This window comes from Panthera tigris, chromosome A1, assembly GCF_018350195.1.
Source record: "Panthera tigris isolate Pti1 chromosome A1, P.tigris_Pti1_mat1.1, whole genome shotgun sequence".
Classification (NCBI taxonomy): Eukaryota; Metazoa; Chordata; class Mammalia; order Carnivora; family Felidae; genus Panthera; species Panthera tigris.
In genome coordinates this window covers 27568681-27594199 of record NC_056660.1, presented here as the reverse complement: position 1 = coordinate 27594199, position 25519 = coordinate 27568681, and the positions used below count along the sequence as shown (strand labels likewise).

Below are 25519 nucleotides of genomic sequence, written 5' to 3'. Positions count from 1 at the left end.
TGTGGCCGCTTTCATGTTATAATAGCAGAGCTGAATGGCCGCAACAGAGACCATAAGGCTCGCCAAGTCTGAATTATTTCCTCTCTGGCACTTTACAGAAAAAGTTTGCTGACCTGTGCTCTAGGCCTGTAGCTTTCAAACGCTGGTGTACATTAGAAATCACCGAGAGGGCTTGTTAAAACATCACAAGCCCTGTCTCCAGAGTTTCTGCTTCAGTAGGTCTGAGGTAGAATCTAAAACTGCATTTCTAATAAATTCCCAGGAGCTGCTGGTGCTGCCGGCCCATCGTGCACGCTTCGAGAACCAGCGTCCAAGAGACACAGGGACTGTGACGGTCCACGGGATGGAGAAGGTAAAAAGAAGACGAGAGGGAACACCCGTAGGACAGTAGGTTCCAGGGGAATAGTCAAGCTGGAAAGGTAGGTAAGGGGATTTTCCAGGGAATGAACATGTACTTGAGTATCCTCAGCAGGCACACACATGAAAACAGCAGATGGTGAGAAAAACTTGAGATCTACAGCTTTAATGGAAAAAGGGATGCTGCTTTGATGAAAAAAGTGTGGGCGGAAGGAGTTGAATTCCCTTCAAGCTCTTGCTTCACCTGGCTTTTAACCATCTCCATCTCTCTCCCAGTGATATGAAAGGGCTGATTAGGGAAGGACCCACTTGCAACATGAAGAAGTTGGTCCTGAACCCTTCAGGGTAAGGTTATTTACATCCCTTCAAAATTCCTTACGCCTCTTCCTAAACAAGACCAGTTATTCCTTTTGGTCACTTACTGCTGCATAGAAAATCATCCCGAAACTTCTGGCTTAAGGTTTTTTTTTTTTGCCCAGGATTCGGTAACTGGGCAGGGTTCAGCTGGGCAGCTCCCCTGTCGGTCCTTTCAGTGGCTGCTTGGCTACACTGAGTCACTAGGTCTAGAAGGATGCTGGATAGCTGGGATCTCAGGACGTCTCTCTCTTTGCATGACCTCTCTCCGTGGCTTCTCCAGGTGGTCTCTCCAGCAGAGCTCCCAGACTTCTTACATGGTGGCTTAGGGCTCTGGAGAGCCCAAAAGTAGAAGCTGTCAGACATTCTTAAGCGTTAGGCACAGAACTGGCTCATTGTCACTTTCACGGTGGCCACATTTTATTGGCCACATTTTATTGGTATTGTGAGTCACAGGCCAATCCAGATTCCAGGGGAGAGTACCCCCCCAAGGTGTGAACCCTGGAAGCAAGCTTCATTGGAGGCCACCAATATAACAGATTAGAGAAGCATTTGTTTGGGAAAGATTTCCGCAAAACAAAAGGAAAGTAGGTAAATGGGAATAGATGGCTGTGTGGGGACAAAGCCAGGATTAGTGGAAATTTGGGGGGTGATAACTTAGGACTGAAAGCACTGGAAGTTCTTCAAGAGCATTAACAGATGTTTTCCTTTTTTATTTTTTAATTGCACCCACACACAAGTTCTAGAACAGCATACTTCCTGCTTTGACTAAATTCACACAGTTACTGGCAATTATCTTAATTGCACATTCATGGAAACCTTACCAAAGAGGTGAAATAAGATTACCTTGAAGCTATGTAATTAGTGAGGGTTTTTTGTCTGTTGTTTTCTTCTTAACATAAGCACATTGGTGCATCTCTTTCTGAATGTTCTAAAAACATCTGCATGTTGGCAAGGTCTGTATTAGGGACAAGATACGACTTGAAACAATCACTTTCCTTCTAGCATCTCCTCATTCTTTTTTTTGCATATTTATTCATTTGTTTGTCTATAATATAAAAAAGGGTTTATTCAATACACATTGTACCTTGTATTTTCATTTAATGATTCTGTCCATATGAACATATACAACTCTATATTCTTCTTTTTGATGGTTACATAGTAATTTATTATATTATTTAGCTAGTCTCCAATTGCTGGACCCACGAGAATTAAGAACATATGTTCACACAAAAATTTGTACATGAATATTCATAGCAGCGTTATTCATAATAGACAAAGTGGAAACAACAGTAATGACCATTAACTGGTGAATGGATAAACAAAATGTGGCTTTGGGAAATTATTCAGCCACAAAAAAAGGAATAAAGTACTGCTACAACATAGATGAAACTTCAGAACATTATGCTAAGCGAAGGAAGCCAGACACAAGACTACGTATTATTCCACTTATATGGAAAGCAAATCCATAGTGACAGAGAGAAGATCAGCATTCCTTCATTCTTGGAATGTTCTTTCTCAGCTTCTGTGGTACTCTTCTCTTCTGGGTCTCCTTGCTACCTCTCTAATTCTGTTTCAAGTATATCACATCCCCACACTACTCCTTAAACACCATGATCCTTGGAGATCTCTGAATTTTCTCACCCACATGCTCATTCTTGCACACGGCTCACAACTGCTGGAACAAATTTGCTGACATCGTAACTTCCAGATTCATTCCTTCAGCCTCTACCTCCTTCTGAGCTCTAGACCCTTTTGCCATTTTCCTACTGAATATTTCTTTCTGGACGTTTCTCCTCAACACAGAACTCATCACTTCCCAAACCACGCCTTTATGCTTTTCTATGTGCTGTCTCTTCCATGAGAAATGTCCTTCCCAACTTCTTTGTCTTGTGAACTCTTATTCATTTTTCAAGATTTAGCTTAAATTTTTCCCTCCTTCATAAAGGCCTCATGGGCTACGTGGTTTAGATAATCAGCTGCTGTCTGTGTTCCCAAACACTTTACATAAGGCTTTTGCACATTCATCACATTGCATTTAGTCATTTTGTCTGATTGATTTCCTCCAAGGCTGTCATTTTGTCTTGCTTTTTTTTTCTTTTTTTAATCCAGCAGGTAGTACAGTTGCAGACAATGAGTGTTCTTTGTTGAATGTGAGAAGATAATAGTCATAACAGCTAACACTTCTATTGTGCTAACTGGATACCAGGCACTGCTTGGAGTATTTTATTGGAATTAAATCACAGAAGCCCCACATAAACCCTTTGTGGCAGGCACATTATTATACCCATTTTTTTTTTGTATAGATAAACTGAGATTAAGAGAGTTTAAGTAGCTTTCCCAAGGTCATACGGCTACCAACGGCAGAGCTGGGATTAGACCTTGCAATGAACTCTATGTTCTTAATCATTATGGCATATGGATACCAAGGTATTCCATTTCCCTCTCCCAAGCCTTCAAAATTCCCAGACGAGTATTAGTCTCATGTGAGTTCCCTCACAAACATTTATTGAGAGCCTCTGCTGTCTCTGTGCCAGGCACAGAGATAGATATTAAGGATAAATCAGTGAGCCAGAAATGAACCCTGCCTTCTTCAGGCAGAACTTCAGAACAAAGACTTTTCTACTTTTCACATTTATCAATAGATCACCCAAAGTCTGTGTGTCACTTAACTTCTCTTTAAATAAGAACTGATCTGTGAACCCTGCCTACATTAGACAGGGTTCTCCAGAGGAACAGAACCGAGTGTGTGTGTACAGAGAGAGAGAGAGAAAGACAGATAGATTTTAAGGAACAGGTTCAAGCAATTATGGGTGCTGGCAGGTCTGAAATTGGTAGGGCAGGCTGACAGGCTGGAAATTCGGCTAACAGTTGATGTTGCATTCTTGAGTCCCAAACCCACAGGGTCTGAAAACTCAGGCAAGGTTTCTATACTGCAGTCTTGAGGCAAAATTCCTTCTTCAGGAAACCTCAGCCTTTGTAAGGCTTTCAGCTGATTGGAAGAGCCCACCAACATCACGGAGGATAATCTGCTTTGCTTAAAGTCTACTGACTGTAAATGTTAATCACTTCTAAAAAATACCTTCATAGCAATATCTACACTAGTATTTGACTAAATTACTGGGCACCAAACCCCAGCCAAGTTGACACTTGAAATTAACTATCTCATTGCCCGTAGACATAGATGCCCAAGGTTGCAAGGGAAAGTCTCAGAAGCAGTGAATATATGACCTCCAATTAAGGAAAAGTTTTGTTAACTTACAGGCTATTTTGTATCCCATGGTCTAAATTTACTAGGGATATGCTTAAAGCTGCCTGATATTTTTTTTCCCTTTCTTAAACATCCCATGCCGTCTTTATCCATTGTCCCCCAAAACTTTTTCCTAGGATCAACAGTTGCATCTGCCATTCCAGGTCCTGGAAGGTCCTTCCTGTTTCTCATTAAAAACAACATGTCTTCCTCATGAAAAGCATTAATCAAGACACCTGTCCTCCACCATGTTTTGGGGGACTCTTCTCATTTAGCTTCAGGCTTCCGAGATGCCCCACAATTCATAAAATTATGGAACTTTAGAACTTGAAGGGAAACCTAGTGGGCAAAATCGTCAATTTTTCTCATTTTACCAATGAACAGACTGCATGCAGTGACTTTGCTGACCCTGAGGTGACTCCAGGACGAGAATTCAGCTCCACTTTTGCTAGCCTCAGGAATTTTTAGGTCTGATAGAAGAGAACCACTGCACATGGAAGGAAAGCTAGCCTTAGGAGACAGGAGATGATATCCTGGATATAGTGAACTTAGATGAACCCTTGTTCCTCTCTGAGCCTCAGCTTCTTCATTTGTTAAATGGCTTAAGTCAGTGCTTCTCAAATTTTAACCCTCACACAAATCACCTGAGGATCGTATGAGAACACAGATTCTGATTCAATAGGTCTGGAGTGGGGCCTGAGATTTGTATTTCTTCCAGATGATGCCAATGCTGCTAGCCATGGACCATCTTTTGAGTAGAAGGGTGTATGATCTGTAACCACAATTTGTGCCCCCAAATCCTATGATTTGGTGACTCTATGATAGGGATGGCAATGTCAAAGGTAAAATGAGCAGCAGGGGGAGAAGTATCACATTTTACCTACACTTCTCTGTACATTCTTTTTCATAGCACTTTTCTTCTAGCATTACCACATATTCTGGTTTGCCTAAGAAAGTCAAACCTTGGCTTATGCCTGTTTTCCAAGTGTAGCGATTAACAGAGACCCTTTCACTCCCCAAAGTGTCCCAGTTGGGACAATAAGTTAGATGGTTACCCATCTTTTAGGTTTCTTTCACTCATTATCTATGTTCGCAGAATATGGGATAAATTAGATTTCCATAGTTTGCATATTTCAAACCAAAGAAAAAGTTCTATCCCAGACCGTTTTCCTACACTGTGTTTCAGAACTCCTTGGTTTGTGAATTCCTGTTTTCTTTCCTTACAAACAGCACACTCAGTGCAGGGACTTCTGGCAAGCGCCTTTTGCATTCAGCCCGCCCAAGATGTGGGACCCTGGGAAAAACACTGCTGGATGTTTGTCTTGTGGTGAGTTGCAGCAAAGCTCACTCAGAAGATTAAAAACTAAATGGAAAAATACCTCGTGGGTGATTTTCCCACTTCCTATTCTCACAGGATCAATGTCTGAGTGTACAGTTCCCAAGTTCACGGGAAGCTCGTGGAGCGAGCTTCTACGCCCACGTCACTAAAGGCATTCCTCAAGGAACTGCATAGAAAGGCCTCCAGCCCCAAACTACAAATCCACCACCTACCTTGTATCTTCAGAGGATCCCATTCAAGGGAATATATTCCTAGAGGCTTCAAAATTAGCTCTTAGTTGCCACCTTTTATAATTAGCGAGTGGCTTTTACTCTTTATTCATTCACTTAATAAATATTTGCTAAGTGTTTACTATGTGTCAAGAAAGCATTCGTTGACAGCTGAAATGAAGAATTGGGACATAGCATTAGTCTGTCGATCTTAGTCCCTGACTGAAAGAAGGTGAGAGAGGTGGGGAGAAGCGTTCATGGAAAATTGGAGGGGTAATAAACATAATGCTCCTTTTCTACAACTGATTCAGAACATACGAGCTTTTGTGTAAGCAAGGGAGAAAGAAGCATTTAATTAATTTCAATCACAAAGGTTAACTGACTGCTCACCTCCTTCAAGTCTTTGCTTAAAGGATGTTGGTTCACTGAGCAACCTTGGCCAATTTGTTTAAAATTGCAACTCATCCCCCAACCCAGAATTCCGCATCTCTGCTTTCCTTTGCATTTTCCACTACGCTCATCTTATAACCCATGACATAATTCACCTGTTTATGAAGCTTATCATCTTTCTTGCTCCATTAGATGTTTGCTTTATAAATTTGTTAAATAAATATCCCAGACCTGTAAAAATGGTGCCAGACAGGCAAAATTCTAGGATGAGCTAAAACTTGAAAAAAGTGTCAGAAAAACAGAAAGTGATTTTTAAACAATAAGAGGCAGGGCACCGGTGTGGCTCGGTTGGTTGAGTGTCCTACTCTTGATTTCGGTTCAGGTCCTGAGGCTAGGGTTGTGGGATTGAGCCCCACATAAGGCTCTGCATTGAGAGTGGAGCCTGCTTGGGATTCATTCTTTCTCTCTCTCTCTCCCCCACCTACTTCCCTCCCTCTCCCTTTGCTCCTCTCCCCTGCTTGTGTACTCTCTAAAAAAAATTTTTTTTTTAAAAAGAAACAATAAGAGGCAAGAATAAGAACAAGATGAGCACACAGAGGGTTAGGGAATGTTGAGTACAATTCAACAGATGACAGCAAAATTACTCCACTCCAATTTTGCTCCTGTCTTGCCCAATAAGAAAAAGAAAATTAAAACTTGACTGGTAGGACTGAGCCAATGATATAAAGAGGGAATTACAATTCAGAACATGCACTTTGTATGTGCTCACAACGCCAGACCCAGCTGTCTGGTGTTCCAGGCACTAAAGGCACTTTTGATCAACTTCAGAAACACTATAGGCACTCTTGGACAACAGAAAATGTAGGAGAAATTTTAGAAGTATCCTAATTTTCAAATAGGAGTAAGAATGGACTACACATCATACATGCATAGTATGGCGCACGTTTTCCATACCTAAGTTGAGTAAAACAAGGCCCAGCACTAAGTTGTTACATGCTACTATAGAGACATCATCTGGGCTGACCTAAAGTCATTCATAAGTATTTTTTGGATTCTTGGACTCAGTAGTTCATTGAACTATGAATTCCCCTAGCATGTACCAACCTAAAGATCACAGCTCACTTTCTTACTCATAGCAACATAATCCGAGATTTTGTCAAGGACTTTGTGGAAGTCACAACACAATTTGTGTATGGCTTTGCTCTAATTAAGTAACGACCCTAACCAAAAGGAAATGAGGTTAGCACAACATGACCTGGTCCTGGTGATCACTCACTGGCTCTGAGTGGCCATTGTCTTATTTTGTAAATGCTCATAAATTAGGTGTTTGCTATTAAAGTCTAGATTTTGCTAAGAACCAACATCACGGACACATGATTTTCAGATTATGCAAACATTTGGCAGTAACTACTATAAAAGACAACATAATGCAAAGTCAAAATTAGTTTGACAGGATTGAATGCAAGTGTAAAATTACTAAGATTTATTAGGGTTAAAAATAACAAACTATCAATTTTATTATTATAGGAAGAGGATGACCATCCTTGGAAAGTTATCTTTGATAGTTGATTATAAATTTAATATGATGCCACATGCTAACCCACATGTGGCTTCTAAGGGTATCAACACTCTCTAGGGAAGTTTAAAGAGGAGCACAACATCTAGATCATAGGAAGTAAGTAGGCTCATCAGGGTTGGCTCTGGTCACTTACATGGTGTCTGGCTCAAGGGAAATGTTTTGAAAGGCCATTGACAAGCCAAGGTAGTCCATAAGAGCCCAGTTAGAGTTATAGGGGAGGTTTAAAGCACCACTCATCAATCAGGGAAATACAAATCAAAATCACAATGAGATACCACCTCACACCTGTCAGAATAGCTAAAATTAACAACTCAGGAAACAACAGATGTTGGTGGGGATGCAGAGAAAGGGGAACACTTTTGCACGGTTGGTGGGAATGCAAACGGGAGCAGCCACTCTGTAAAACAGTGTGGAGGTTCCTCAAAGAATTAAAAATAGAGCGACCCTATGACCCAGCGATAGCACTACTAGGAATTTACCCAAGGGATACAGGAGTGCTGATGCATAGGGGCACTTGTACCCCAATGTTTATAGCAGGAAAGAGCCTAACTGGCCATCAACTGATGAATGGATAAAGAAGATGTGGTTTATATATACAATGGAATACTACTTGGCAATGAGAAAGAATGAAATCTGGCCATTTGCAGCAACGTGGATGGAACTGGAGGGTTTTATGCTAAGTGAAATAAGTCAGTCAGAGAAAGACAGATATCATATGATTTCACTCATGTGGAATTTAAGAAACCCAACAGATGAACACAGGGGAAGGGAAGGAAAAATAAGATAAAAACAGAGAGGGAGGCAACCATAAGAGTCTCTTAAATATAGAGAACAAACTGAGGCTTGCTGGAGGGGTGTTGGGTGACAGGATGGGCTAAATGGGTGACGGGCATTAAGGAGGACACTGCTGGGAGGAGCACTGGGTGTTATATGTGAGTGATGAATCACTGGGCTCTGCTCCTGAAACCAATACTACACTGTTAACTAACTTGAATTTAAATAAATATATATACAATATATAATATATATAATATACAATATATATAATATAATATATATTATAATATATAATATGTATTATATATATAATATATAAATGTATAAATGTATTTATATATTACATATATTTAAATATATTTATATCTTATATATATTTATTTATATATAATACATAATATAATATATAATATATATTATAACATATTATAATATATATATACATATATATATATTTTTTTTTTTTTTTTAAGGAAAGCACATGGAGACTGGCTCTAACTAGCTATGACCTAGAAACTTGTGAATTTCTGCCTTATCAGGTGTCCTAGTGTGGTGAAGATGAAGAAGGGTGCTGGGCCCAAGTGGCAAGGCAGAGGGAAGGGGCTACAAATGGATTTTCTGTACAGGAAGCACAAAAGGGGAGCGTACATTGGTGGCAAAAGAAAGCAGGAAGGATGACCTCATGCAAAAAAGGAAGGGTCAGTCTTTTTCCATTCCTCCCTCTGTCGAGGTGATGCAGGTATAAGCAGTAATGTAGACAGTAAGAGCCACCAGTGCAGAGGCAGCATGGCATAGTGGTCAGCCGGGCACAGTCTGGAACCAGCCCGCCTGAGTTTAGATCCTGGCACTTCCACTTAATAGCTTGTATAAACGACTGAGCTGTTAAGACTCTTTGTGCCTCAGATTTCTCGTCTATCAAATAGGACTTAATAGTACTTAGCTTGTGGGGTTTATGTGAGGATTAAACAAGATAATATATGTAAACTTCTTAGACTCACGCATGACACAGAGGCAACACACAAGTTTCCCGTGGATCGAGCGCTTGCTGCATCTCAAGCATTATTGGCTCATTTCATGCTCAGAGCAACCCTTAAGTATGCAGGAACTGCTCAAATAGGCTTCCTCCAGATGAGGAAGCCAAAGTTTTGAGAGGTTGAGAAACCTGTCCAAAGGTACACAGGCAGAATATTATAGAATCATCCTGCAAAACTCAGGTTTTTCTGCTAAAAGCATCTGAGATTTTAACCTCAGGGTTTTACTGTCCCTAATTTGAGCTCAAAATAATCAGGGAGCACAGCTCACAACTGTGAACAAGCCGCCACACCGCAGATGACAATATTAGCCGTGGGGTTTCGAAAGGGCTGCAGATGATGGCCACAAAGTCCAATCTCCAACACCAGAAGAGGCGGGCTAGAGTTTTGAGAGCTGTGTCCACGATTGAGGAGGGGTGCTGGAAAGAAGGAGGAGCAACAGCTGTAAGATGAGACATCGGCTTCACCAGGTGAGGTGTTTAGAACTGGATCACTAGATTTGAAGGCGGTAACACAAGAAAGAGAAGACAGGATGGAAAGCCCTCTCTTATTACCTGCGAGGTGGCAGGGGGGAAGGCTGTGTTGCATGCAGCTTCTCTTCTCTGGGGTTCATACTGCATATCGCATAACTGATAAAGGGTTAAAGGACCAAAACAAAAGATACAAAGGCAGAAGACCCAGCAAAAGTGGGAAAGAAGGGAAACAGTAACAAGCCTGATGGGGAATTCTCCACAAAATGGATTTCAGTCTGCTACACCTGCGATCTGGGCTGCAAGGAATTTTCCACAGTCATTAACAGAGATTCCAAGAAACACATTTTTGTGGAAGATCTCTGATCATATTTTTGTAGCATCCCCTGATTTTCTAATGGCACTCCCAGTTGTACTGTGTACTTACCAGTGTGGGTACATTCCCAAACCTGTTTGTGTTATTGCTCTTGTTATTGGAATGGCATGCTTTAATTAAATATTACATAGGCTTATGACAAGAGTAATGAGCCAGCTATTAGTCCTGATTGTTTTGGTTAAGAGTTCTTCTTCCACATCGGACTACCTGGGGACCTTCTGAAAAATGGAACTACCATAAGCTTACACATATAATAAAAGGAATTGTTAAAGAAACTATTTTTAACCTGGAGAGGCAATGACTTAGACAATGATTGATTTCGTACATATAAAGGACTATCCTGTTTGAGGATAATTTTCTTCCAGGAGACTCCGCGTAGAATGTTCTAGAAATAGCTCTTAAATAAATAGAACAAAATGTGGTAAAGGCAACATAGTACAATAGAAAGAATAAAGCCCTAGTGCCAGGCAAACCTGGGTGTAAATCTTGGGTCCCCCTTGTATGATAATATAAATTGTCAAGTAACTTCCCAAAGCCTCAATTTTTTCCTCCATACAACTATAAAATAATAATAGTAACAATTATCTTTATTATTATCCATACAACTATAAAATTATAATAATCATGTTATTATTAAGTTCCTAGCACAGTTTGTGGCATTTATTAGACATATAATAAATGGTAGTTCCTTTCCTCATCTTTGTCCCTGTCCCTGGAGGTATGAAACAGAAAAAGATAATTATCTACTTAGACACACTACATCTTTTACCTAATAGTTTAAGATGTGGATAGAACTACAAAAATTCCTTTCAGATCAAGGCAGACACTGTTGACACTGTTTCTTCCCCATTTAAAAGCCATTTACTCTTTCTTCCTGGATAACAGCCTTCCACATCTGACATTGGATAAATATCCTTTAGCTTCTGGGAAAGTCAGCCCTGCCCCCAGGCTAGGAGTTGGCCTAAATCCAGTCCTTTCATGGAAGATCAAATTACCTTTAAGTAAACATTCACTCCTTCCCATGACCTCCTAGAGAAGAGTATCCCTTCCTGCCCCATTGACTTTGGACTTGGAACGTCTCAGAACTAGAGTGTGTCAATTCCAAGCCAAAGATTACCTCTCAGGGCGCTTCTGCCCAGAGGAGATTCGCTGTGGGTAGCCCAGGTCTCTAAGAAGGAGAGATACATGCCTGAGCTCAGGTGCCAGTTCTGCCACTTCCTGGCCGTGGGAACATGGGCAGGTTAGGTAACCTCTCTTCCACTCCATTTCCTCAGAAGCCAAAGGGAGCTAGTCATCATGAATGCCTCACAGTATGTTATGAGGCTTACATGGGTTAATGTTACAAAGGTGCCTGGAATGGTACACAGTGAGCCACCGTTACATAAGAACTGGCCAAATTTGTGGCTTCAGTCAAAGCACAGAACGTTGAAGCTTATGGAAAGAAGGATGGACTGTATCAGGAAGGGCCAGGCAGGCAATGGGGGAGCTGGGATGTTCTGGCTCATATATGGCCTTTGGAATTATAGAATTATAGTGTCAGCGACCCAGTATAATGTGTAAATACCCTTTACAGCGTTTTCATCAAGGGAGTTTATTTTTAAGACATCTGGAATGGGGAGCTCATTCTCTCCTGAGGTGGTTTCTTACACCAGAAATTTATATCCTGGCAGGCTTCTAGTTACGGATCCTAATTTTTTTCTTTTTGGGGTAAGACTTACAAAGTAAGTCTAATCTCAAACGCGTGATCCCTTCAAATACTTTGTGACGCATTATTGCCCACCGCGCCCCCTTGTGCCATAGGCCTTTTCCAGATTCAATAGCTCTTAATGCATGTGTCAGCTTATCCTATGACGAAGCACCTCTAGTTTAGCCACACGGCCCAGTTTGCCTATGTCCCTTGTCTGCACACACTGAAGCACAAAAAGCACACCAGGGCAGTCCCAGTCTCTGCCTTGTTTTAGATACTATACTTCTGTTGATACACACTCATGAATCCCTCCGGCGGCCTCATTAACTCATGATGCATTAACTCCTGTGCCTGAACTGCTACTAAGCATCACATTTTCTTTCTGTATTTGTCCAATTAGAAATGAAACTCTGATGCAGAATATTGTTTTTATTACTACTGCATTTCGTCCTATTAGATGCAGTCCATCACTTTAACTTGTCGAGATCTTTTCGTCATCTGCCATCTGCCATGTTTTCCATCCCACCTAGATCTTCATCATCTGAGAACTTAATAAGCTGGTGAAACTGTGGAACAGATCAGAGCGTGCCACCAAAAACCCATCCAGATTGTCATGAACTCATTAATTAGCACACTTGAGTATAAAATTTTTAACAGGTTTCAAATTGTACTTATCTGTCCATGAAGGTTGCACAAGGCACCTTGTCAACGGCAGAAATACCAGGTCTACAACATCTAAGAGTCCCAGAACCGTCTCCCTGTTAACAAGAACAACAACAAAAAGAAATGACATTGCTTGAAAACATAGCTGTCAGTACTGATCTTTTAAATGTTTATAAAGTTGTTTTGCCAATCTGTTGCCGAGCAGTAGATGGTATTTTTATTCAGTCCACTTTTTAGAAAATTAGAATACATCTGGAAAGTGTTTTCACGGACAAGGACCTAAGCTTTAAACCCCTAAGTGCTGTGAATGCAGAAACGCCTAGGCAGGTTTGAGAACTGATGGGAATGGCCTGCTTGTGTGAAACCTTCTCAGGAGACTGATTAGAAGATGGATGACTTGGTATCCTAAGACTAATATCCTGCTCCAGAATTATGACCATAAGACTTTGTGAATCTGAAGCCTCCCCTTATTCAACAAAGCAATATTGCAGATGGGAACAGAACACACCCAAGGAGACAGAGTTTCCTATTATAGCAATGCGTGTGTTGCTCAAATTCCCTTTTATTTCCAAAGGCCAAGGGGAGAAACCATAGACCGCAGGTAACCATGGGTTTGAATCCTGGTTCTCCTGCTTCATAACTATGTCATAAGGTCTATTTTTAGAGGACCATTGCTAGTCCCTAATGAAAAAGAGTTTCTTGCAAATTCTTACAATTAAAAAAAAAATCAAGGTCTGGAATCTAGAATTATCTACAAGCTCCCAGGACACCTGTTCTAGTTTCTTTTGACATCATACCTCTTCGTTCCATAGCATTTATTTGGGATTATAGAGTCAAAATTAAATCCACAGACCATTTTGTTCTTGAGTTATATTCTATTTTAGATTTTTTCAGTACTTTTTGAATCTGTTTTCCCAAAGTCCTTAGCACATATATGACCATATCCAGCTTTTCATGTCCTGATAATCACTGCATTTAAGTGTTCAAAGTAGTTATTACTCATTGAAAGTGGCTTTTATAGACCAAACTGGGACTTTTAAGGGTTCTAGTTTTTGAGACCAGACCCCCCTAAGGTGTTGGTATGTGTGAGAGCTTTGGTTTTGAGTTTTGGAGAAGTGGGAATTTTCTGCAAAGAGATCAGAGGGAAGAAAAACAAGATAGTAGAGGAATAATTGACACCCATTCCAACCCCCACCAAGCAAGATTACACCCAACGGGCTATGTAGTCCTACGAGAAAGAGAGTCTAACAAAGTCTGTGTAAGACTCTTGTGTAGAAACATCCAAAAGTCCAGGTGATATACAGCAGCTCTGAATGGGGACAGGGACAGTCCCTTCATTTCATGATGGTGCACTGAGGCCCTCTGAGGGCTTGGGGTAGCACAAGGAGGATATCTGTGCCTAGCATAACTATTTCCCTGGAGAGCTCTGCAGCTAAGAGGATCCTGGAAATGATGGAAAGGAGCAAAAGCAGAAATATATGAACAGATAATTTCTCCTTGGGTTCATGGTTTTCCAGGGAAATACCTATCTCAATGAAATAGAGTTAAGCTTTGCCTCTTGTTCTAGAAGATTGGATTCTTTGAATTAGGATTAGGATTGGATTCTTTGATTAGGATTCTTTGAATTAACCTCATCTTGGATTCTAATCATGGGTCCCTCTTCCTTCCTCACTTGGTAATGACCATGAGATCATATTTACCCTACTATTCTATGAAAACACTTTATTATTCTATTATTCTATGAAAACACATGTTCTAAGGATGGTTATATAGATATACCAGTGTCTTACTCCATTGTTTTACCAATGTTTCAGCTCTGAGAGAGCATGCATATTTTCTACCAATAGTCAACACTGTATTCCTTATAGTAATTAGATTTTAAGTGTTTTTATTCTTTTTTTTTTTTTGTAGTCAACTTTAATTCTTTTTGAAAAGTCTAGTCTTTGGAAAAATAATTTCTTTGATCAAAATTGATGATACGCATGGTTTCATCATTCTTAAATGTTAAATTACTGACCAAAATCTCCTGTTTCATTCCTTGACACTATGTACAGAGCTAGGTATTTTTTTTTTCTTTAAAAATTACAAACCTTAGTGGTAATAGGCAAGCATTGACTGTACATCTAAGTTCTTGAGCCTCCCACCTGACATCACAGAAACAAGAGGTACCTCTTAGATTTTCGCTGATGGTATCCCCACGTGTTGGCTCATGTCAACATCTCCCAGCTTTGCACTTACCGTTCTATACCCTTCTCTTTATCATGGCAGTGGGAAGACTGCAAAATGCATTTTGCAGAGTCCCTTACCAGCTGGCATCCAATGGGGGACAGAAAATGGAAGGTGAGAGGAAAGGAGAAACTGCTTTCATGGCTTCTGCTTGCGTCTGTGGCAGTGGAAGCATCAGCAACCATGTCAGGGACAGTAGCAGCAGGGGCAGTGGTGGGGGTGATAGCCACTGTAACATCAGCATTTGGGACAGAGCAGGGAAGCAAGGGCACTGGTTGAGTGCCAGGTACTGAGGTGCTACTCAGGCGGTGTTCCAACGGAAACAGCCTGGATGGCACAGTGTTTATGGACTCTGGGGAAAATCATTTTCCCTTTTGTCCTCCAGCTCTAGGTGTGTTAGTGGTGGAGTGGAATTGCCTATCATTGCATGAGCGGGCCTTTCTTATTTTGCTCCTCTAACCCACTCCAATACTTTTTTTTTTTTTAATGTTAATTTATTTTTGAGAGAGACAGAGTGTGAATAGGGAAGGGGCAGAGAGAGAGGGAGACACAGAATCCGAAGCAGGCCCCAGGCTCTGAGCTGTCAGCACAGAGCCGGGCATGGGGCTCAAACCCACGAACCTGATCATGACCTGAGCCAAAGTCAGAGGCTTAACCAACTGAGCCACCCAGGCGCCCCTCCAGTACTTTGAAACAGATTCCTTACATTAAGCTCTTTGTCAAACACCTAGATCTGTTTCTGTTTTCCTGGCGGTGCAGGGACTGATGCACACTGCTATGAATCAGCCCGTGTGTGTAACAGTCAGCAGATGTGGTATACCCTGGAAGGCATTTCATCATATGCTGGGAAAACATTCAAGGAAGATTCAATTGGCAATGTCAACTCTGCATTCAATTGTTCTTTATCTCTCAGTAGAGAATCACCAAACTCTCAGATCCAATGAGAGGTTTGTGGTATCCACAGGCTTTTATAGACTACTGTGTCTGCGATGTTTATTCCCCAGTCTTCAATAACTTAAATTATTGAAGAAAATGCGGACTTTCTGTGTCTGGTGAGTTCTTTCTTTCTTCTGTAAGCTACACAATTCATCACTCTCATCTTGATGAGATACTCCCTTTAGATACTTAAGAATTTTGAATTTGCGGTTTTCTTTTGGTATTTCTTCTTCCATTTTCCCTAGGAATTATTCATTTTTACAGATAATCTGGCATTCAGACGAAGGATTCAGAAGGAAAAAAGGAAGTCTGTAGTAATAATGCTACTCCAGAGGGAGGGGTAAGATTACTGTCATGAGTCAGGTTAAAATGCGAGGCTTATGCTGATGACATCAGTGTGGGCAAGATCCTTGTGCCACAGGTTTATTATCATCATACGCAGCCTCTAACCAAGATCCAAAATGAGAATATCTTACTCCTCCAAAAATTAAGAAAGGAGTACTGTCTTGAACAATTCCATAGGTTACCACAGTAAAATTCAAGCCCATAGGTCTATATCTAGGAACTGTTTCTTCCTCATTCTGAACAATGTGGGTGAGGGGACTGACTCCAAATCTGGGAAATATATAATGGCCCATTGCCCTGGTGGATTTCTTGACCTTTAATATTCAGCCTCTCTGTCTCCATGTACTTTCCTTTCTCATGTCTGCATGCAATGCAGATGTAGTAGATTTAGAAGTTGACACTTGATTAGACACAAAATTTCAAAGGAAAAAGATAAATTGTGCAGTCGATTGTTGCCCAGAAGCAGGGAAAGGCATGCAGCCAAATATATCCCCCACCCCCGCCCCCAGCTCCTTGTTTCATCACATGACGTTGCCTAGATATCAGCTTATCAACAGACTGAATTTCGACTGCCACCATCCCATGAAGAAACAGACCTTGCAAGCAGACTACACTGAATAGGAGTAGCAGCTTTTAAAAGAGGGAAGTTTATAATACAGGGTAAGTCTTTGAAGCAAATCTTTTTGTTTCAGACAGAAGTTATTCGGTAGATTTTCCCTCCTTGAATTTTCCAAGCATTCTAGTCAAACTTTATCAGGTATAGTCCACTTGACTAGGTAAGACGGATTTCCTTAGCAATAGCCCAAGAAAACACCCATGAATTGTTGCCACAAGAAAGATTGTCAGTCATTTCCTTATGCTAGTTGAGGAAAGAAGAAATCTTTCTAGCTTTGAAGAATATTTATGCTTTGCTCTGCAGATCTGGAAAATGGGAGGAGGGATACTGAGAAGATCTAAGTACAGGATAGAGTGTCAACTTTTATCACAGAGAATATTAAAAGAGTTATCTTGGTTAGTGTGGTTTCTGAAGTGCACACTGAGGGAAGGCAGTATTAAGTACAATATTTATAGTTTAATTTATAAGTTTATATCGTGGAAACAAGACACACAGAGATGTTGGCTGATGTTTTCCTAATAAATTTCTCTTCAGGAAGATCTGAGCCTTAGCTTCATGAATTCAGAAGCAGAGATTTATCACATGTTGAAATACTTCTTCAGCGTGTGTACATGTGGGTGCTTTTATGTATGCATGTGCATGAGCATATAATAAAGGAGAGGGAGAGAGAGAAGGAACTGGCATGAAGGAGAGCTTTCTATAGCCATGATCTCAGTGAATCAAACAACCCGATGGGGGTAGGTGTTGGCAAGGGCAAAGGTATGAGCAGAGGAGACAACACTTAAGAGTTCTCACTCCATGCCTTGGCAACCCTATTCTAATATGTCTATTACTCCTTGATTATTAATTTTTTTATTATTGTACACATCTCAGATTCCAAACCTTAAACAATATGGAAAGGAAAAAAAAAAAAGACTTACTCATAGTCTTTTTTGCGTCTCCTTCATTTTGTCAGGCAATTGGCAAGAAATACAGCTAAGTTTAATAGTTTCTTGGACAGTGCAGTGCCATAAAACTGCAAAATGTGCAAGAAACGGAGAAAAATGTAAAGGAATACTATACTGCCACTAAAAATTATAGGCTTTTTTAAGGGATATTCAATGAGCTGGGAAAGTGCACAACATATAGAGTATCATCCCCCTTTTCTAAAACCATGCAAAATGTACACAGAAAAGAAAGAATAAAAGGAAATCAATCAAATGCCACCAACAGTTATGGACAGTTAGATCGTGGATAAATTTTCAAAAATGACATATACCGCTTTTAAAGTCAGATAAGGTAATAACTATTATTTAAAACTATAAGAAATAACTTGTGACAGGGAGTAGTTCCCCAGTCTACATGCTGCACACATAAGATGAAGCAGAAAGAAAAGTCCTTCCATAAATAGCAGGTGGGAATAGGGAAAAGTACAGAACTGAACAGTCTGGTGAGATCCAATTACTTGGAAACATGTGAGAAAACTTTGTATCCCTTGACATAAATAACATCTATTTATTTGTTTCTTTATTTACTTACTTGCTTATTTACTTAGGTCCCAAAATAGGCTGAACAAAATGCAATTTCATGCTATGCTTTGTTGTTCCCTGGAGGCACAGGATAAAGAATGGGAGAAAAACGGAAAAGACAGCAAAAACTTGGGAATGTTCCACGGATTCCTTGCATTCGCGTCCCTTCCTCTGCCTTGGAGACTTCTTTACTGAAGGTATAGCATATCATTCGCTAATGGAGAAAATTTGTAGGTCTCTTCTTCAAAGCTTGAGAACTTTTTCTCATGTCTTTGTTTACCCAGTATTAGGTAACATCGTGCCTGACATAGGCCCTCAGTGCATGTTGACGGCCTGTGTGGTAAATAAATGAGCCCTTGGATGATCCGATCCTATACCCAGCCCATTTTAGGAGCTCTGTGGACAGTCTTGTCTTCATTGCGAAAGTACTAATCGGTGGCGGGAAGCAACCATGTTATGGCTCCCTGCTAGAGAACGATGTTAGTGCCTTTCAGTCAAAGTTATTTAAAGCCATTCTCATAAATACTTTTTGCAAAAGTTAAGTTCTCTTCCATTGCCTCAAGGAAGGATAAGCAATAGGGTAAGAATATTAGGACTGTTATTTAGGAAGCTCAGATCCCTGCTAAGGAAAGGACATAGCATTCCCCCCCACCCCGCCCCATGAAATAAAACAATAACTGCTAAGATTTTATCTTCTATAATGATTATTCCCATTGCCCTTTGGAGCTTTGCTTTTGAAACTGGCTTGCTATTTTCATATTATATTATTGTCTGTCATTTGAAAAAGCTTAATTAAGAATCGATTATCTTCTTCAAAGATATTATCTTTTAAAACATCTAATTCACAAACTGTAAAGTTGAAATGATGTCTCAAATTGAGAAATACTTGGCTTTGCTACCTTCACTCTGGACATATTTTCAATATCAAGCTTAAGGTCTCTAGACACCAGAAAATAAATTTGACACACAGGCTTCAACTCCATACCATTTTTTTTAAGTTTATTTACTTATTTTTGAGAGAGAGAGAGAGAGAGAGAGAGAGAGCGAGCGCGCAGGGGAGGGGCAGAGAGAGGGAGAGAGAATTCAGCACTGTTGTTGGCACAGAGCTCAATGCAGGGCTCGAACTCATGAAGGGTGACATCGTGACCTCAGCTGAAATCAAGAGTCAGACTCTTAACCCACTGAGCTACCCAGGCACGCCTCCACACCAAATTTCTAACAGATGAAAGTCACTTTACTTTTACATTTGATTAACTTAAATTTAGTTTTCATTACAATGGTTAACAACTTGGTTTGAAAATTCTGTCACTGTTTTGAATTTTTTAGCCTACGGTGAACTTCTTGTTCTTTGATTTTTCTAGAATGCCGATGCCACTATCTCAGTCTCCCCATCTACACACGATAAGCATTGATGATAGATGAGGTATATAATAGAAACTGTAGTCCCAGCCCTTCTTGCTCCTTGCTTGCCCTAGAGGTCAGCCTTCTAAATGCTCTCCCTACCAATGGTCTGTCTTCCCAGAAGCTCATTCTCCACAGCAGGGCCAGCTGCAAAATCTGGTCACATGAAAGGATGACATTTGGGGTTGGATAATTCTTTGTTACGAGGGACTGGCGGCTGTCTCGTGCACTGTGGGATGTTCAGCAGCACTCCTGGCTCCTACCTACTGACTGCCAGTACCATACATCCTCCCTTTCACCATTTATGACAACCAAAAATGTCTTTACACATTGTCAAATGTCCTCAATGGTCAAAATCACTCCCTTTGAGAATCACGGACCTAAATAAAGACCTTCAATGGCTCCTCATATAAAAGATAATCTTTAAACTTTTTTTAAGTATTACTTTTAAGATTTGAGTCGGAACATTACATCTATAAGGCTCTTATGACCTTCCCCTGCCTACCTCTAAGCCTTTCCCAGCTCAGACTCTATATTTTGCTTGAAGAAAAAAAAAAAAAAAGTCTGCTTCCCAATATATCCAGATATTCCGTGCCCCATTGGAAATCTGTACCACTTTCTCCCACTAATTAGCCTTTCTTTTTCTTCCAGCACAGTGGTTCTCAAATTTTAGTGTGCTTGTGTCAGAATCACCCAGAGGGCTTGTTAAAACCCAGAGTTCTGGGTCCCACTCCCCAGAGTTTAGGCTTCTGTAGATCTAGGGTGGAGCCTGAGAATTTGCATTTCTAACAAGTTCCCAGGTGATGCCAATGCCCTTTGAGAACCAGTATTCTGGTTCTTTGGGGGAATTTCTCCTCACCCTAAGACTCCGATGTTTTGGTCAACTCATTTAGAAAGCCTTGCACAGAGTTTATTTTCCTCCTCTGTTTTCACAGCACCTTTTAACTAATAATGCTGAACCTTTATCACATTACCCATCCACTCATCCAGCTATCTCCCCTGCTTACTGACAACTCTTGGTGGGAAGTTCTCTTGACCCCATTCAGAAGCTGGGTCTTACGTCAGGCCCTGTGTAGATTCTCATGGCTTACCTTCTCCAACAAGGATCATAATGGATAAATAAAATTATAAGATGTTGGAAATCCTTAGATCTCTCTCAGCCCAATACCTTGACCTACTTACTTAACCTAGAATGTTTGCTTATCCATTTTTACTATCACACAGGCCAGTGGAAGTTGTTTAAATAAATGAGGGGAAGAAACTACCCAATTGTTGTTTTCCAATTGTTACATGTGTGTGTGTGTATATATATATATACATATGTGTGTGTATACATACATATATATATACACACAATTTGTATATATACACACACACATATATACATAAAATTGTTATACATACATATGTATGTATACATATATATATCTTATTTCCAAAAGAAGTCAGCGTTGAATACATCACACTCGTAGTCCTAGAGAATTCCACCAACTCATCAAAATCACCTGCTCTGCTCCGACAGGACCTAACCCAAGGGCAGCAGCGCTATTTTTACAGCATCATGAGGATTTACAATTCCAGGCCCCAGTGGGAGGCCCTGCAGAACCGCTATATTCACAGCCTTCGGCACCAGCAGCTGCTTGGTGAGTTTTAACTACCTGACCCAAACCAGGCACCTTAGGGAGGGACTCGTGTGCTGCAGCCGGAAGTCAAGTTTCCAGATAAATAATTCAAGTAGAATGGCCTCCTCTGCCAGTGTGCTATTTTATAACATGGCTGGCAGGCCATGTTTAAAAATGATTATCCCTGACAATACTAAGCAAGGCTTTATGGGTAAATTAAGAGGGCTTCAAGAAATCAGAGTATGGATTGCCATAAAATGTCAACAACTGTCTGAGATTTACAGGCACTTGATCTAGTCGAGATGGCAATGGGCTTAGGCAGATGGTCTAGGCTCAAACCACAGGTCAGCCGCTTGCTGGATGTGCGAATTCAGAGGCTTGGTTTACTCACAACAATAACAGTTACATTTCGTGAGCATTTCCCACGCTAGAGACCTTGTGCTAGGAGCTCTACACGTATAATATGTAATATTATATATTATACATTTTCTCCCCAGTTCACAGCAGTGGGGAACTGCAGCTCAGACACGTTATACAACTTGCTCAAGTCGTAGAGTGAATATCAGGGCCGTCGCCTGCACAGATCATGCATTTTCACGCCCATGCTCTGACATCTCTCTTCTTCTAGCAACCTCATGGGATTTTATGAAGCACAAATGAAATGATGGTTGCAAAAGATCTTCACAGACTTTAAGCAACCTTGTGAAAGATGTGACTGTCGTTGAGTCTCTTTTCTTCTAGCAAATGTCTTCGGTCTCCAGCTGGCCTCTGTCACTGGAAGAGCTTTCTTTTTCTAAGCAGCTCACTTAACATTAGCACATCAACCTGATATTGTTGTTCCTGCGTTTGCATAAAAGACACGGCTTTTGCAAATGGTTGAATAACAAGAACAGTAACAATAGGTATCTGTTATCAGGCCTTCCTCTCTGCCAGGGACAGTTCTGAGCACTTTGCAAATGTTGTCTTACTTGAAACTCAGTCACCTCCATCCAAAGGTAGGTGCTTTTATAACCCACGTTTTGCAGAAAAGAAAATTGAGAGGTGAATAAGTTAAATCACTTGGCCAGGATCATGTGACCGGTAAGTGGCAGAGCTCGATGCAGCCTGCTCAGGATTGCCTGAAGTCTTGCAGAAGCATCATCTACTAGCTTTGTTCGTAGAGTAAAACTGCATAGAGGCCAAGGAAACCCGAGCAGAGACATTCAGTGTTTAGTGCGCATAAGATCTACCTGCGTGAGCTATCAAAATGCAGATTTCCAGACCTAACTCTCTGAGTTTCTGATTAGGAAAGTCTTTGGCATAGAGCCAGAAATCTGAATTTTCAAAAAGCGTTATTAAATGTGGCCTCAGCCTGATGATTGTGTCGTGGGTGGTCTGCAGCCTACACTCTAAAAACACTGACAGAGATTCAATATATCAGTTTCTGGCTTGAGGAAAATTTTGAAAATGAAGATATGCAGGTCAGGCTCAGATGACTCATGGTCCAAGTCCCTCCCCAACTGATTTGTCATGTTGATCAATGACCATGTATTTTTTAACTTAACTGAATGACAATGCAAAAGAAGAGAAGTACACTGCCTGTCTTCAAAGATCCTACAACCTGGGTGTGTTAAACACAATGGTTTCTACCGTGCAGAGTAGAGGAAATTTTATGGATTCATAAACATTCGCAAGGTTGTTTGCTTATTTGTTTTGTAAGATTGTTGACTTTGAACTTTCTCTCATTTCTCTCCCCTTAGGCCACATTACTCAACAGGAAGCTTTGGCTTGTGCTGCTGTGCTTAGAGATTCAACCAAGAGAGCCTCAGCTAAGGTAGCTCCCCAAAGATCCATCTCCCAGAAGCCTTCAGCCATGACAAGAACAGGGCCGTCAGCACTACCTGTGGTTCAACGCAGGGCTAAAAGTGCAGGGCTTGGCTACCTCAGAAACTGAGGTTTTGCACAAGCTCTGAAACAGGTGCTTTGCCCATGTACCCCGACATCTAGTGGGTGCTCAGTACCTATTTGGTGAATGAGAATGGGAAAAAAAAAGTAACTTCTAACACAAACCCCATACCTAGGAATAATCTCTCTCCCACTCACATAAATTTTACCAGCAAGAACAAGTAGAAGGGTTTAAGAGCAGTGGAGCTAAACGTAAACAAGCCTTTTACTCCTCATATAATGTGTAGAGTGAAATGGCTTCTGAAGCTTTCCAAATAAAAGCTGCCTTTGAATTAGAACCTTCCAGAGAAATCCCAAGAACCGTGAAAGGGAAAAGTCATCACAGGGCGCCGGGTGCCCGGTCCCTGGGTGACTGCTGAAGCCACCCACTGCAGATTCGGAAAATACACAAACCAGTACTGAGTTAACAGTGAGCACGCGGGGTGGGTTTCCAGAGCCTATCATCTCAGCAGAAACTGGGCTGTGTATTTCCATATCCTCCTTCCTCTCTTCTTTCCCATCGAGCAGTAACATTTAATTTGGCCCCAAATCTTCTGGGTCTTGCCTGACTCAATCCCTTTGTGTCATCTTGAAACTTGGACTTATCACCTTGCCACAGCTGGGTTCATCTACGGAGCTGGAGTTGATCATGACACAGGCAAAAGAATTCGTGCACGCATCTTTTCCTGGCAGCTGAAGAAACACTCTCAGCGGAACGAAAAAGAGCCCCCAAAGAACTGGTCTCAAGTCTAAGCTTTCCGTGGCCTCACTGGTTTTAAGCGAGCACCCAAGACCAGACAAATAAGCAAAACAAAACAAAACAAAAACAAAAAGGAGATAACAATGAATCAAAACAACATACAGTGGTACAGTGTTATATGTGTTACATTTAATTGTTATTTTCATCACTAGTGATTTTTTTTTTCTGTGTGGAAAGTTAGACACCAGTGCTCACATAAAGTAAAAAATTTAAAAATGCCTTTACTTCATCTTTATGCTAAATGTTCAACCCCCCTCCCTCATTTAAATCAGCCAATGACTTTGTCATGCCTGTAAAAGGAGTTGCTTGAGATGGAATTATAGACTTGTTTGACGAGGGAAAGGCTGACAGTGATCTGGAAGGAAGATGCTGTACCATTAGAAGAAAGAAAAAAATAATCTCATCGATGATGATGATTATGTTCTCTCTGCAACCATTCGTAAAGAATAAAGAAGTTTCTTGACCTCTGCAAATCCTGGCCCTGACTCATGTACTCTATGTAGCTTTCCAGTTCTAAGTTAAGAATCATTAGATAGGCTTAAAAGAAGAAAAATAAATGAAACTATAATGAGCTATAGAGTAGCCCTCTTAAGGGACTGAAGTACGTGATAGATTTAACTTGACCTATACTAGCTTTCCCACTGCTTCCAAAATGGGCCTTTTATCCCGATGAACTTCTTGCATGCACTTTTTAAAATTGAAGTATGGTTGACGCACAACGTTACATTAGTTTCAGGTGTACAACATAGTGATTCAACAACTCTAAGTGTTATGTTATGCATGCACTTTTATCTTAGACTTTTTTTTTTTTTTGATGGGCATGAATATTTGCTGTGTAAGCCTTTGCTAGTGATGCAGAATATTAAGGAGGCCACTTAGGATTCTGAGCAGCATCCCTTGCGTCAAAAATCTCAGAAGCACCTTGTTTCCAATAGAGGCTTCTAAGAGCTAATTGGTAAGTGAATGTCACAGGCCCATAAAAAAAAGGACAAATCTAAGTCAGTGGAGAAGGTCCCACTTGCTGGCTCTCCCTTCTGAGAAAATAATGCCCTCCCAGTTGAGCCCCACCCCAAAGGCCTATGAGGAATATGACTGATTATGGAGCTAGATGAAAGGTGCTCATTGAGAGAATCCTGAGAAAGACAGACAAAGGGGAACAGAGGATAATCTGTAACACCACAGTCTGCTTATCTATTCACTCGTTGATGAACATCTGGATTGTTTCTAGCTTTGGACTGTTACAAATAAAACTGCTATAAATATTTTAATATAGGGGCGCCTGGGTGGCTCAGTTTAAGCGTCCGACTTCGGCTCAGGTCATGATCCCATGGTTGGTGGGTTCGAGTCCCACATCGGGCTCTGTGCTGACAGCTCAGAGCCCGGAACCTGCTTCGGATTCTGTCTCCCTCTCTCTCTGCCCCTCCCCTGCTTGCACTCTTTCTTATTCTCTCTCTCTCAAAAAAAATTAATATGAGCTTTCGTGTACACATAAGTTTTTATTTCTCTTGGATAGATATCCAGAAGTATTATTACTGGGTCGTATGGTAGATTTAGATTTAACTCTATACACTACTGTCAGAGTGTTTTCCCAAGTGATCATCCCATTTTGCATTCCCACTAGCAATTATAAAAGTTCACGTTGCGCCACATCCTTGCAATGTCAGACATTTTACTTTTTTTATATTCTAGCGGCTGTGGCT

At 40.8% G+C, this 25519-nt stretch overlaps 1 protein-coding gene and 1 long non-coding RNA gene across 6 annotated transcripts in view; one reads left to right on the top strand and one right to left on the bottom strand.

The window, feature by feature from the left end:
- The first annotated feature begins 305 nt into the window (after positions 1-305).
- On the top strand, positions 306-24494 carry FAM216B (family with sequence similarity 216 member B). Of its 5 annotated transcripts, none has more exons than XM_015538979.2 (5): positions 16565-16649; positions 18198-18310; positions 21037-21157; positions 22876-22949; positions 23679-24494. In XM_015538979.2, exons 2-5 carry the CDS (start codon positions 18212-18214, stop codon positions 23754-23756), a joined length of 372 nt encoding a protein of 123 aa, XP_015394465.1. In that variant the 5' UTR covers positions 16565-16649; positions 18198-18211; the 3' UTR covers positions 23757-24494. The 5 variants fall into 5 exon arrangements, with proteins under 5 accessions (XP_042833147.1, XP_015394465.1, XP_015394464.1 ...); XM_015538978.2 differs by having other exon boundaries at positions 22876-23093; XM_042977213.1 differs by lacking the exon at positions 16565-16649 and adding an exon at positions 306-352 and having other exon boundaries at positions 18204-18310; positions 22876-24494.
- The window catches only part of LOC122236346, an 88778-nt gene continuing 74446 nt past the window's right edge, over positions 11188-25519 (bottom strand). Inside the window, exon 5 of the long non-coding RNA XR_006214418.1 lies at positions 11188-12577. This is a non-coding gene — a long non-coding RNA (uncharacterized LOC122236346). The remainder of the gene's footprint in view (positions 12578-25519) is intronic.